The 15,875-nt window shown below is 34.6% G+C and overlaps 1 protein-coding gene across 2 annotated transcripts; it reads left to right on the forward strand.

Annotated features, from left to right (window-relative positions):
- The first annotated feature begins 551 nt into the window (after positions 1-551).
- On the forward strand, positions 552-4,748 carry LOC112517127 (probable inactive receptor kinase At2g26730). 2 transcript variants are annotated; one of them, XM_025124462.1, is made up of 2 exons: positions 552-1,965; positions 3,866-4,748. In XM_025124462.1, exons 1-2 carry the CDS (start codon positions 653-655, stop codon positions 4,539-4,541), a joined length of 1,989 nt encoding a protein of 662 aa, XP_024980230.1. In that variant the 5' UTR covers positions 552-652; the 3' UTR covers positions 4,542-4,748. The 2 variants fall into 2 exon arrangements, with proteins under 2 accessions (XP_024980230.1, XP_024980229.1); XM_025124461.1 differs by having other exon boundaries at positions 552-1,961; positions 3,862-4,748.
- The last annotated feature ends 11,127 nt before the right edge of the window (positions 4,749-15,875 follow it).

Here is a 15,875-nt window from a genome sequence, read left to right on the forward strand (position 1 = left end):
ATTTATGGAGGAAAAGGAAAAAAGAAAATCCTTAGGCATATGTGTGAAGATTCTTTAAGCAAAAATTTGAATCATTACACAACTCGTAAAATGCACTCGCAACGATGCAATTGGTTCGAACTTTTGGAAAAGGAAAAAACCGTTAAAACATACAAGTATAGGGACCAAACTTGTAATTTACGGTAAAAATTTCTCATTTTGGAAGATTTGACTTTTTGGAATAAATCATTTTCTAAAATATATTGTTGAAAGATGAAACAATTACTTTTTTGAATTTTTTTATTCCAAATATATATTTGTTAATTAATAGCAATTATTTTAATATTAATAAAATACAACATAAAAATTATTATTATTCTTTAATTTTTAATCATCGCAGGTATTTTTTTAAATTTAAATAAATATATATAAATAAATAATTTGTTGCTTCCACAGCAAAACGACACCGTTTTTTCTACCTTTCCTTTTAGCAATATTCCTCTTTCCTTTCCCTCGTGATATATCTCTCTCTCCTCTCTCTCTCTCTAACCACATACACATTCTCTCTCTCTCTCTAATGGCCGCCGGTCGCCGGAAACCTCCAAAATAGCCATTACAGCCAATCCATATCTCCTCTCTTCACTGCAAACAAACTCATACTACATTTCATTCCATGGCTGTCTTTCGTCTACCTCTTTTTACCGCTTTCCTTTTTTCACTTTTTCTCCTGCACCACCGAGTCAAATCTGAGCCGACTCAGGACAAGCAGGCGCTTCTCTCGTTCATCTCTCAAGTTCCTCACGCTTCTCGGATCTCATGGAACTCGTCGGATTCCGCTTGCTCTTGGGTCGGTGTTACCTGCGACGCCACCAACTCATCCGTCATCTACCTCCGCCTCCCTGGTGTCGGACTTGTTGGCCAAATACCACCGAACACCATAGGAAATTTAACTCAGCTTCGTGTGCTATCCCTCCACTCCAACGGCCTCACCGGCGGCATCCCTTCTGATTTTTCCAACCTCGCCTTCCTTCGCAGTGTGTATTTGCAGGATAACATCTTTTCCGGTGGGTTTCCGCCGAGTTTATCCAACTTGACTCGTGTAGTCCGTTTAGATCTATCTGGAAACAAGTTTTCCGGCATCATCCCGTTCTCTATCAACAGTCTAACTCAACTCACTGGACTTTTCTTACAGAACAACGATTTTTCCGGCCAAATTCCAAGCATCAACCCCGGGAGTTTAGTCGAGATGAATGTTTCGAACAATCAATTGAATGGTTCGATCCCAAGGTCGTTGGCTAGGTTTCCGGTATCTGCATTCTCCGGGAACATTAATCTATGCGGTAGTCCTTTGCCCCCTTGTAATAATACATTCTTCCCTTCTCCGACACCAGCTCCGTCTTCGCTTGAACCACCGCCGTTGGTGAAAAAATCAAAGAAGAAACTCTCAACAGGTGCAATTGTAGCTATTGCAGTCGGATCAGCGTTGATTCTCGCTCTGCTTTTGCTAATTCTCCTCCTCTGTCTACGACGGAAGAGAAAACAACAAAACAAACAATCTCCGAAACCACCAATTCCCGCTTCGACGGCTGCTTCCCGGAGCATCGCCGAAGCCGGCACTTCGTCGTCTAAAGACGACCTAACAGGCGCCTCGACGGAAGGAGAGAGAAACAAGTTAGTCTTCTTCGAAGGCGGGATTTACAGCTTCGATTTAGAAGATTTGTTGAGGGCATCGGCGGAGGTTTTGGGAAAAGGGAGCGTCGGCACGTCGTACAAAGCGGTGCTGGAGGAAGGGACGACGGTGGTTGTGAAACGATTGAAAGACGTCTTGGTTACGAAGAAGGAATTCGAAGCGCAGATGGAGATTTTGGGGAAAATGAAGAACGAAAATGTGGTTCCATTGAGAGCTTTCTACTTCTCAAAGGATGAGAAATTGCTTGTTTATGATTACATGCCTGCTGGCAGCTTATCTGCTCTCCTCCATGGTAAGTTCTTACATTTCGATTCATCTACTCGATAATTTGATTGATTAATTGCATATAGATATTGGGCATTCATCTCTCTTACTATAATTCGATTGATTGATTGCATATAGATTCTGGGTATTCGTCGATTAGAATCTTGATCATCTCCATTTTTGGGGTTAGATCTCTTGGATGTTTTCCCCAAATTGAAGCTTTAACTATGGGTCTTCAATGGAAGTCTTGTTGAATCACATGAATGTTGAGTTGGGATATGATCAGGGTACATGTCTCAAAACTTTGAACAAATTTTGACTAAAAGAATAGTGTGATGAACACATTGTTAACATCAAAAAAGCATTAATGGTGAATTGGGTAGTTGTATGGTACAACCATTAATGCATCAATGTTCTCAAACCCATCTTCATTATGCTATAAAAGACTTGGACATTTTACATTAGTAGTTCTGAACCTACATTTTTTAGAACTTGAAAGATTTCATAAAAGAAGGCATTGGGTGCAAAATGCATATTTTTGGGACTAAATGGCTTTTTTACAGTTGCTGAATGGTTTGGTGTTGAATGATTAAATGGTCAGAATGATTAAAAGACTTTCATGATATAGTGTAAAATAAAATATAATTATGTGGTAATTGTTTATAATGAAATTAGAGCCCTTAATGGTTAAGAGAGACCCAAGATACAAAATCATTCAGATGGTTTTAGAACAATTAAGAGACAAACTTCTTTCTGCCAAATAAGATTTACCTCTATACGATTCAGATGCTGCTTCTCAATAGACTATTAAGAGGTAAACAAACAACCCCTAAGTCTCTCTCTTGATGTTGCTTCATCATGCTATATAGATTTGTACATTACGCCTCAATAGTTGTATGTTACACCTATAAATAGAGGGTCTTTTGTGTCCGATCATCTTTGAAATTTACTGGGTTTGTTTGGTTTCGTGTCGTCTCTTGGGCACATCCATCGACCAAAAAAGATGGAAAGAACCATTGAAGCTTATTAAAATGCTGCTTGAAGTATTTGTTAAAAGCTGGCCTTAATTCAAGAATAAAATGAATACTGATTGAAGTGCATGTTTTAAAGATGGTTTTTCGTTAAGTCATGTATATATAAAGTTGCTTGTTTGAATTAATCTGTCTGTATAGATTGGAAAAGTTTTTGCTTTAAAGGGTTTTCATAGATGGAGAAAACATGTTTTTTTTAATTGAACGGACAAGCTTGGATAAAACTTGCCTTTCTGCGGCTTACTAAATAAGTCACTTTCTATATCATTATCTCATTATCAAACGGTTGAATAAGCCGTATGAGTCCCTATTAAGCTCGGTAAGCATCTAACAAGAAAGTGTTTTGGTCCAACAGATTATACGATATTGCTGCCAATATTTTATGTTTTAAAGTACAAATATAATACGTAATTGTCGGGAGTATGTTTTTTTCTCTTTAATAATGACATTCATGTGGTGTGAAATGCGCACCAAGGCGCACGATATCTGTGTGGCTTACCGGCCTGTCCTTTTTGCAAGTGAGAGTAGTAAATGTTACACTTAACCTCCTTAAAAAAACTAATAATTACTACACGCCCCCCCATGTTTCCCCACACCAACTTGCTTTTCCACCCTTTACAATCATGAAAGAGAGAATGTCTCTTTTTTTCTCTTCCATTTTTGTCCTAGCTGTCTTTTGTATCACTTCATTCCTACGCTTCATTGGTGATGATTGCATGCAAGTCCTTTTTTGGAATTTTACTTTTCATCAATGAGTTGTAAGGTACAACTAATCGATGCATTGATGTGGTGTACAATGCATGGATGGGTTGTACGCTCCAATCATGAAAGAGGGTTAGATTCGTAAATTTAGTATTATGAGGTCGTTCAGCTAAATAGCCCTTAATTTATTTGCAGGAAGTAGAGGTTCGGGACGGGTCCCACTCGATTGGGACAATCGGATGAGAATCGCATTGAGTGCCGCTAGGGGGTTGGCGTACTTGCATGTCGCCGGAAAAGTGGTTCACGGCAACATCAAGGCTTCCAACATCCTCCTCCGGCAGCGGCAAGAAACCAACAAGGACGCTTCAGTGTCTGATTTCGGTCTCAACTCTCTCTTCAGCGTGTCGAGCTCCCCAAACAATCGTGTCACGGGTTACCGCGCCCCAGAAGTACTCGAGTCCCGAAAAGTCACGTTCAAATCCGACGTCTACAGCTTCGGGGTCCTACTATTAGAGCTTTTAACGGGAAAAGCTCCGAACCAAGCCTCATTGGGCGAGGAAGGGATCGATTTGCCGCGGTGGGTCCAGTCGGTGGTGCGGGAGGAATGGACGGCCGAGGTCTTTGATGTGGAGTTGATGCGGTATCAGAACATCGAAGAAGAGATGGTTCAGCTGTTGCAGATAGCGATGGCGTGTGTAGCAACCGTGCCCGATCAACGGCCGGCAATGCAGGAAGTGGTGAGGATGATGGAGGATATGAATCGGGCGGAAACGGATGACGGGACGAGACAATCGTCAGAGGATCCATCGAAGGGATCGGACGGGCATACGCCGCCGACGGAGACCCGAAACTCGCCGAATACTGTCACCCCGTAAACCCGAATAATGGGCATGAAAATACAGTAGAGAATCATTTTTAAAAAAAAGATTTTTTTTTTTTTGGTGTTTTTATTTTTTATAATGTTTATTTTAATATTTTGAAATGATTTCATGGGTGGGGGTGTATGGGGACTTGATTGGAAATTAGTTGTTTAAATGTTATTATTCTTTTGGTATATTTCAAGAAAAAACAAGATTCTTGCAGGTTGGCATGTTTTTTCTTTCTTTTTATTTAAATTAATTTAAATAAAATTATTAAAATAATATAAAGTATTTGACACAATGATTATACGTAGTTTTTTATATTATTTAGAAAGGTAATTGGCAACAGCTATCCCCGACGTTTTAAAGTTAATTATCACATTATTAAATAACTACTTGTGAATCTATGTGAATTTTAACGATTTTAAAGTTTTACTGGTTTTATTATAGAAAATTTAACGATGATATAAGTTACGTTTGGTCTTTAAATATTAATACAATTTGAATAAATAAGAGGTATGGTTTCAATTACAATCTATCGATGAAAAAAATTATATGACAGTTTAAAATCCAATATATTTAAAATCCAACATATTTAAACGACTCCACAGATGTGTTTGATTTACACGAAGAGCAAAAAATTAGGAGATCGAGAACGAGAGTTCTAGAGCAATTGATGGGAGATGAATGAGATAACTTTTAATAAAACATGGTGAATATTAGCTTGAATCTCACGGTAGGGGATGGAGAGAAGACATAGAGGTATGAGAGGGTGAAGACACGAGTGAAATGTGTCAAAAGTATATTGGGAACATGAAAAGAAAAGATAATAATGTGCATTGATAACTTGCACTATATGTTATTTTAATTGTAGATTAAGAGATTTTAAGACTAAATGCATAAAGTAGTAGTACTTAATGCATTATAAGTTGTTTTTAAGACTTTGTGAATAAATGTATAGACTTTATGCATTAAAAATTGTTTTCAAGACTTTTGATAAATCTGGTTTATAAGATAATATAAATATTTGTTTTTTATTTCATTATTAAATAAATAATTATCCAAATTTTATTAATTTGTATTACTCGATATATTCCTAATATTAAAAGTTTTAAGCTTTATTAAAAATCCGAAATGTAATTAAGAAATTAAAACAACAAATACATTCAAATTAAAAAAACATAGATTTAAGATTATGTAATTATTAAACTTTTTATTAAACGAATGATTATTTTATGCTTAATAATAAAGAGGAAAGCTTTCTCTGATTTATAATTAAAGGTATATGAAGACATGTTTTGGGTTCGATTCAATGGTTGTTTGGCAGTTGCTGGATGGTTTAGTGTAAAATAATTAGGTGGTCAGAATGATTAAGAGACTCTTATAATATAGTGTAAAATAAAATATAATTGTTTACAATGAAATTAAGACACTGAATGGTTAAGGGAGACCCATGATACAAAATCATTCAGATGATTTTAAAATCATTAAGAGACAGATTTTTTTTTTGTCAAACAAGATTTATCTTTTAACGATTCAAAAACTGTCTCGTAATATAATTATTAAGAAGTAAACAAACAACCCCTCAGTCTCATCCTCTCTCACATCAGTATCCTTAGAGACAGGTTTTATGTGAGTAATCAAATTTTATCCAAAAATAAATGTTAATTTGGGGTAAAGGAATATTAATTTAATGCTTACAAAAAGAAGAAAACAAAAACAATATAGAGGTTGTTTAATAGGTAAATTATGAGATTTTGACTTTTCAAATATTATGTGTTTTTACCATTATACCCCCCTTACCTTTCCCAAAATACCCTCTTACCCCTCCTCCCACCTTTTCTTTTTCCTTTCTAGTGATTCATATATCATCAATATGCATATATGAATAAAATACATACTCTCTAACCAAATTCTTATATATTTTCTAAAATCTTACGTGCCGTTTACCTAAATGCTTATTCGATAAGTGCTTAACGTTAGGAGTCGACACTATAATTTAATTTTATTGGGTAAGATTGTAGTACATCAAAACGTATCCTATACAACAATTTACCTGGTAAGCGCTTACCCAGGTAAGAGTCGTCACCTTCACTTACTGGGTAAGACTCTCCATCCTTACATCGCTTTTACCGGATAAGATTATTGGCCCTTGCCATGTTCATCCGATGAGAAAAATTACCCGGTAAGTACTTACCGGGTAAGCGTTTAGTAAACGACACCTTACACAATTTTCCTTTCCATATTTGTTTACTTTGATTTATTATTTACGACTAGTTTATAAAATAAAATTATTATTCAACTATACATATCCTACGTCACAAATCGTACCATCTTGATTGTGTTAGCTCTTGCTCTGCTTTATAAGTCAAAACACAACACAATTTGATCTGACAAAGGTACACGAGAACGCTTTAAATGGGTGACATTTAATCCCAAGACTATAAAAGACCGCATTTGTTTCATTTCTTCTAACAATAATATATGTTTGTAAGTATTTATGGTGCCTGATTGTAAGTATTTATGGTGCATGATTGGTTTGAGCTTGGCTCCAAAGGTCAAAAGTATCAGGAGATCTCAGGTTCAAATCCTAGGAGAAATAAAAATCCCCTTGTGGCCACGAAGGTTCAAATGCGGTGACTTCGGGCTATCTGCAAAGCAGGTGGTCGTCCTGAGATTAGTAGGCTCGCATAGCGGGTTCGATATCCAGGTTAATAATAAAAAAACTTTTGGTAAATTTGAATGGATTCTCTAAATTTTAAGCCTAAAACCAGACTACAAATCTGGAACAAAATAAACATAATCTAGAAGTGGTAATGAGACTCGGAAAGAGCTCACAGATACGCTTGTCGCCCTCCTAATTTTCTTTTGATCAACCTGGATATCCAACCCGCTATGCGAACCGACTAATCCCATGACGACCACCTGTTTTGCAGATAGTCCGGAGTCACCGCATTTGAACCTCCGTGGCCACAAGATGATTTTTATTCCTCTTTGGATTTGAACATGACATCTCCTGGTACTTTTGACATTTGGAGCCAAACTCAAACCAATCAAGCACCATCCTTGTTGAAATAGAAAAAATAATTCCTACCACAAAAACAAAACAAATATATAAATTTGTTAAAGTGTCATGTTGTTTTCAAAGGAGAAAAAAAGAAAGCGTATGAGATGGGTGATGGGTACCCTTGATTGGCATATGGCAAGATGTGGTGGAGGATGAGATTTGAAAAAGACAAAAAAATAAGGGGTGTAATATGTAAAGTAGTAAAAGTTGAGGGGGTGTAGGAGAACATAGTGGGCCGGCTTTGGAAGCAGACCATTTCTTTTGACGACCGGTCTGACAAAAAAACAGTTGGAGTCCACATACACAGAAAGAAAGCCAACCCAATGTACTGTCGTTTCAACAGAACGTACAACACTCTACAGCGTCTTGTTGTTGTCCATTCCCACTTCTATTTTCATGCCTTTAATTTTAAAGCCTTTTTCAACTTAAACACAATATATTCCCTTTTTCTTTTTTCCTTTTTAGTATATCAATAAATAAATAAATTAATAATAATTTAACTTAAATCTTTATAAAAACAACTTAATGACTTATTTCGGTGTGATATCTGTAATAAACACTTTTGAGTGTTTGAATAAACAACTTATACTGGTGTCAAACCGGTAATAAGGAGTTTTTGAAGAAGTTAAACTCTTCTGACTTATAATAAGCTGATAAGTGCTTTTGTAGAAAAGTATAAGTTGTTATAAATAAGCAATCTGAAACACCCTCTAAGGGGGTGTTTGGGATTGCTTATAAACAACTTATTGACTTATTCCGGTGTGATATTGGTAATAAGTATTTTTGAGTGTTTGGATAAACAATTTATACCGGTGCCAAACCGATAATAAAAAGTTTTTGAAAAGGGAAAATTGTACCAAAATGGAACCAACTTTCACCTAATTCTTATTTTGGGGAACCAACTTTTAAAATCGTCATTTTGGGGAACCAACTTTCACCTAATTCTTATTTTGGGGAACCAACTTTTAAAATCGTCATTTTGGGGAACCAACTTGCACTTGATTCCTATTTTGGGGAACCAACTTGCAAAATAATTATAAAAAAATAACTAAAATTCGTTTTTTTTCAAAAATTAATGCAATAAAATCTATTTTTCATTTCAAATCTCGTTTTTTTAATGAAATGAAAAATAGATTTTATTGCATTAAATTTTGGGAAAAAACGAATTTTAGTTATTTTTCTATAATTATTTTGCAAGTTGGTTCCTCAAAATAGGAATTAGGTGTAAGTTGGTTCCCCAAAATAGGAATTAGGTGCAAGTTGGTTCCCCAAAATGACGATTTTAAAAATTGGTTCCCCAAAATAGGAATCAAGTGCAAGTTGGTTCCCCAAAATGACGATTTTGAAAGTTGGTTCCCTAAAATAGGAATCAAGTGCAAGTTGGTTCCCCAAAATGACGATTTTGAAAGTTGGTTCCCCAAAATAGGAATTAGGTGAAAGTTGGTTCCATTTTGGTGCAATTTTCCCTTTTGAAAAAGTTAAACCCTTCTGACTTATAATAAGTTGATAAGTGTTTTTTGTAGAAAAATATAAGTTGGTTTAAATAAGCAAATCTCAAGCACCCTCTAAGATAGCTTTTGAAAATCTGTATAGAAAACTGATTACTGGCAATCACAACCGTTCCTACATGGGATCTGCCTTTAAAAACACTAATGTAAAGGAGTTTCTTTGGACTCACTCAGTGGTTGAGGCTGAGGGAAGGGGGAAGAGGGATGAGATCGAACCTTTGACATGTCTTGTATTTAAGTAATTTTTTTTATTAACCTGGATATCCAACCCGCTATGCGAGCTGACTAGTCCCAGGGCAACCACCTGCTTTGCAGATAGCTCAGGATCACCACATTTGAACCTCCGTGGCCACAAGGGGATTTTTATTCCTTCTTCGATTTGAACCTGTGACCTCATGGTACTTTTGACCTTTGTAGCCAAGTTCAAACCAATCAGGCACCATCCTTATGGTTACTGTTATTATAAATGACAATAAGACTATTTTACCCTTTTTCCATATAATAACCCCATCATTTTCAAGTAAGAAACACCTTGTTGTTATTGCAAGTAAAGTAGCACTTTTCAATGATTTTAAAGCTCCATTACACACACATTTGATGGTAGAAATGATGATTTGCTTTGGGTGCACAAGGGTTCTTCAAATTATCATTATTTTGAGGTGTATTTTCTAAGGTTTGATTATTTTTAGAGTAAACTATAAATTTGATCGACGTGGTTTGTGAAAAATAACATTTGACAGTCGTTAAAAAATCTATTCAAATGAGCGATATTTTGTTCTTTTATTGATCTTCTGGATGGTCCCTTCCTGTAACGGTTGTTAAAAATTCTGTCAAATGATTAGGCATGAAGATGGGGTGGAGACCCCAATCTCCGTCCCTGATCCCAATCTTCATTCTAGTCCCCGTCCCCATTGGGGAATATGATTACATCCCCATCCCCGTCTCCAACGGGAACTGGGAATTTTTTCCTCTATTAGTATAAGATATTTTAAATTAAATGTCTTAAAAACCACATATGATCGATAATGGTTCATGGTTAGATCTTACATACTTTTCAAGATTTGCTTTTATAGAGTATCAAATATTCATATGTGAACAATATCACACGTAATTGTTTGATCAAACATTTTCGGCTTTCTAACGTTCTTTATTAAAAAAAACGATAAGATGACGAAAATGCCCCTCATTTATCGGAAAATTTTAACGGTCTTTAGAGGAAGGGACCAAATCCCGACATTTTTACAAACCACAAATGTCTTGTAATTTTGAAACAACAAGAACGAAAAAGTATTATTATCGATAAACCATAGAGACCAAATTTGTAGCTTACTCTTATTTTAAAGTTTTTATAGTTACAAGAGTGATCTGTGTCAAACTTCCATGCAGGGGCAGATCTAGCCCTTAAGGACCCGGGGGAAAGGCGTATAGTCAAATATTAAAAATGTTTGTTGACTGGCTTAAATTTTCTATTTTTACCCTGTCTTACATGGTTTCCCTCCAGTCCCATATGTCCATATGCTTGTCTCCCCCAAGTCTCATCCAACGTACCCTTACCCCATTATTTTCTTGGATCCGCCACTGCTTCCACAATACAGGTGCTTAGATGGAATATGACATACCATCTTAAATTATCTACATTACTACTTCATGTTTAATGATAAAGGGTTGGGTTGGATTCACGTGAGACCAACCTGTTTTTTATGAGACCCGTGAAACCATTTTTTTATACTTGAAACTTCACAGCAAAACGTTGTGAAGTTAAAAAAAAGCGGAACTTTCACAACGTTTTGCTGTGAAGTTTCAAATGTAAAAAAATGGTCTCACGAAAACAGACCGATCTCACGCGATCCTAAGTCTAATGATAAATATGACGAATGATTTAATAGACAGTTTAGAAAATATGTGATTAGTTATGCAATGTCTTTAAATGGACATAGACAATTTCAAGATATTACGATTAGATGAAATGTCAGAAAGAACGACTATAAAAGGAAGTAAGTTATAAATAACTGTTATACGAAAACGTCTGATTTAACCATTCGAGTTACGTGAAGAATATTTGATCAAGGAATTTTAATTTTCCTTTTCATAGTTTTATTTCATTTATTTAAAATAATCATCTTTCCCCCGAAAATATTGCATATTAAAATAGTATTTTTTTTTCAAATTATAAAGATTAAAAAGATAAATAAGACTATCTCCGATCTAACCAGTTAAAATAAAACACTAAAAATGATGGGTCTATTGAATACTAAGAAAATCAACTACAACCCCACATTAAGATAACACTGAAAACATCTTTAATATTATAAAAATAATAAAATAATATATGTATTTTATTATTATACTATTTATTAAAACATAATAATTATGATATATATATATATATATATATATATATATAATTTTTATAATCAACCAAAATTGTAGTAAAATTATTCATATTTTAGTATTTACTAATTTCAATTTTAATAGAAAAACTAAAATATTAACTATAATTTGTATTTTGAAATCACAAAATGACTAAATAATAATTTAATATAAAAAATTACTTATTATATTAAACTATTAATCAAAATATATATATATATATATATATATATATATATATATATATCATGTGAGAAAAAGAGTTAAACCAAGAAGTGTAAAAACGAATCAGGATTCTTGATCATCTTTAATCTCAAATTCACTCATTAATCGGGTTTGATACAGGGATTTATCCGGTACATCTCATTTTAATGTACATCCAAGGGTGGAGATCCCTTCTTACGCTTCTCATCTTAACTCTTATTCTCATCGAAACCAAACTCTCTCTCTCTCTCTCTATATATATATATATATGTATATATATATATATATAGGTGGAGGTTCAAACGAGAACACCTTTATTTCACGAGAATGTGAGAACACACTTATCACATGTGATAATACACGTGAAGGGACCTAGTGGTGTGCGGATGACATGTCTTGCCACTTAGGTCGCGCCAAAAGTCGTCTGTGTTTATGATTTAGTATTACATGTGATAGTCTTGATGGATTATAGCATGACATCAAGAACATTCTTATCACATGTGATAATACATATGAGAGGGCTTAATGGTGTAAGGACGACTTGGCCTGCAACCTAAATTATGCCAAAAGCCGCATGTATCTCTAATTTAACACCACATGTATATTATACATGATGGAATAATAGCATCACATATGATTGTCTATAGTAAAAAGTGTCGCATTCTCATAAAATGAAAGTATTTTCATTTGAACCATTTCTTATATATATATATATATATATATATATATGTATGTATGTGTGTGTGTGTGTGTGCGTGCGTGCGTGCGTGCGTGCGTGTGTGTGTGTGGACTTAATCATTTGAGAACTACAAAAACTGTGAGATCCATGATAACTACTATATAAGGTTTTGTTTCACAATTTATTTATTTCATATGTATTCATTTCATAATCTAAAACTTTTTACGTGTATTTTTTGTTTCACAAACACGTAAAAAGTGTTCACATTGTGAATCGAGTACATGCCAAACAAACATACTGTGAAACAAATATATGTTAATCAATATTCTAAATTCTAATCTTAGATAGGAAAAAATCATATGAAATAACACATGATGCACAAGTTTTTAAAGTTATCACAATTTGATTAAGGACCCGTTTACCTAAACAACTTACCGTTAAAATTCAACACTATCGCTTACTTACCATGTATGATTCTATTCTCTAAAACGCATCGTATGCAATAATTTATCCCAGTAAGCACTAACCATGGTAAGAATCATCGTTCTCATTTACCAGGTAACACTCTCGATTCTTGCCTTTGCTCTTACCGGGTAAGATCTTTAGTCATTTTCATATTCATCCAGTAAAGTAAAGTGACTCGGTAAGCACTTACCCGGATAAATGTTTGGTAAACGACAACTAAGTTCTCAAAAGTCAAAAGAAGGTGCCCTATATATTGATAAGAAAAAAATAGACGTCTGCTTTATCAACCTCTACTTTTTAATGTTTTAATGTTGAACTGGAGATGTAAACACATTTATTTTGTTAATTAGAAACACACACACACACACACACACACACACACACACATATATATATATATATAGAGAGAGAGAGAGAGAGAGAGAGAGAGGAGCGTTCAAATAAAAACCACTTAATTTATACAAACCGTGCAAACCTCATTCAACCAATCATAATTTTTCATTTTGTTCATTTTTTTTATAATTATGAGAGGTTGATTAACCATTTTTGTTGTGTAGGGTGTTAATCATGGATATTATCATTTTCATTATTTTAATTTTAGAGAAATACATGAAACAGTTTCATTAAAATTTCATTAAATATTATATAAAACAATTGCATAACCATATATGAAACAAATTCATCAAAAAAAAGTATTATATGAAACAATTTCATAAGATAAAACAATTTCATAAAAAAATTTCATAAGATTAATCAATGAAATCGACGTATGAGGGTGGTTTGTACAAATGAGGGTAATTTGTACGGTCTTACGGGTTTCACGAAAAACCTTTGGTCTCATGTGAACCCAACCCTATATATATATATATATATATATATATATATTGAAATATTAAAATTAAATATATTTGGAAAAAATAAAAAAAAGGTTGGAGGTTGCAGAAGGGTAGTCCACTTATGAGAGTGTTGCCAACCAAAAGGGAAGAAAGAGTCCCAAAGAGTAATGCTAACGTGAACTTTCGGTGCACCAAACCACCAAATCTCGCTTTTCCACAACACGCCACGTGCCTCCACTCCATGCCTTCCTTTCTAATTTCACTATCAAATGATTTTATTTTTTATTTTAAAATTTAATTAAGAAAAATTCAAAGAAAGCTATTACAAAATCCTATAACTTAATTATAATTTTATTTTTAATTATTAATTAAATATAAACATATTCACACTCGCTTCTATATGAGTGAGATACTAAGCGTAAAATGTATATACATAATGTAAATAAGAAACTGATATAAAATATGAATAACGACCCTTAATATAACTGAGGGTTAGACCGAAAGGTCTAATGAGTAAATTCTCTCATATAACATTTTACACATTCATAACAGAGATAAATCTACTAATCATCGTGGCTGCCCGCCATTTATCATAAATATTCTGCCAACTATCGCGGTTGTCCCACCATCTTTCACAGATACCCTGTCAACTATCACGGTTAACCCGCCATCTATACGTAGGTATCCTGTTAACTATCGCGGCTGTCCCGCCATCTATCACAGGTACCCTGTCAACTATCGTGCGGCTGGTCCGCCATCTATTCGCAGGTACCTTATCAACTATCGCGGCTTCCTCGCCCTCTAATGCAGATACCCCGCCAGATATATGTATATAATATGTAAACATAATGATTCACCATTGGGAAATATTCATAAAGAATAATAACTGGTTGAACATTCTCATCGGACAGTACATGGCCGAGGACTGCCCTCATCGGATATCGCTTGGATGATAAACACCCTCATCAGACAACGCTTGGGTGATGAACACCCTCACCGGTCAACACTTGGGCGATGAAGTCAACACTTGGACGATGAACACCTTCATCAGACAACATTTGAGTGATGAACACCCTCATCAGACAGCACTTGAGTGATGAACACCCTTATCGGACAATCTTTGGTCGATGAGTGCCCTCATCAGTCAACACTTTGGGCGATAACCACCAATTCAGGTCAAAGCTTTGGATGACCCAGCCTTATCGGACAAGGCCTGGATGATAATCCAGCCTTATCAGACAAGGCTTCCATCGATAACACAATACATCAAACTTAAAGCACAGAACATATTTTCATGTATCAACACAAACTAGGTAAAACCCTACAACACATAATTTACCAAAACTGATAAACACTCACCTTAGACTGAGATCTCAAAGAATACTCTCTACCTTCTTTCCTTTGATAAAACAAGTTGCTAAAGGTAAGTTTTCCAAAACAGAAAACCTTCCTCATACTCACTACTTACTATTTATAGCAAATAAGAGGTGAGGCTATGCATGGCCATGCACCAGCCTCTAAATAAAATAGGATAAATTCTCCTCTACTGAGCTCATCGACCCTTTACCTGTCGTATGAAATTTACAAAACAAGGATAAGAAATCAAGCTGGATAAAAGAAGACTGTCTGTTATTCTAGAATCACATCTGAATTGACTATCTCATACTTTTAACAAGCTAACGGTTTATCATTTGAATCTGTTTCTATACTTACATTATGTATAATGTATGATATATGCATAATGCATGGACATATGTGCATGTGTGAGAGAGAAAGATTGAGCTTTTGTCATGTAGTTTTTGTCAACAATAACCAAAATGAGTATTATTTGTATCAACTGAATATAAATCAACTGTAATCAAATTGGTTAATATGATCCCTCATGACAGGTAAAATTAGGGATGCCAGAAGTTTTTGTAAATTGTGGCATCATTTGATTATAAAAAACAAATATAGGAAAAAGAATTTTAAATGGTGACACTATTTGACTATAAGAAACAAATATAGATAATTTTTTTTTCAAATGATGGCACAATTTGATTAAGAAAATGACACTAACATAATTCGAACTCGGGTCTGAGGTGAAAGAAAAGCTTTGCAAACCAACGCTACCAACGAAAACTTGTTCTCATTGTAGTTTCAAAATACATACGATGACAAATTAAAACGATTGCACCTTTCACAAACCTATATTTTTTTTATCCGTCGAAGGAAGAATAA

Source organism: Cynara cardunculus, assembly GCF_001531365.2.
Source record: "Cynara cardunculus var. scolymus isolate 2C chromosome LG 8, CcrdV1, whole genome shotgun sequence".
Lineage (NCBI taxonomy): Eukaryota > Viridiplantae > Streptophyta > Magnoliopsida > Asterales > Asteraceae > Cynara > Cynara cardunculus.

What these genes read in the sequence shown, in the direction of transcription:
- LOC112517127 (XM_025124462.1), top strand. Translation starts at nt 653, where the DNA reads ATGGCTGTCTTTCGTCTACCTCTTTTTACCGCTTTCCTTTTTTCACTT. An exon ending in TCTGCTCTCCTCCATGGTAA is followed by an intron (nt 1,966 to 3,865) that starts GTTCTTACATTT and finishes ATTTGCAGGAAG; the next exon opens with TAGAGGTTCGGGACGGGTCC.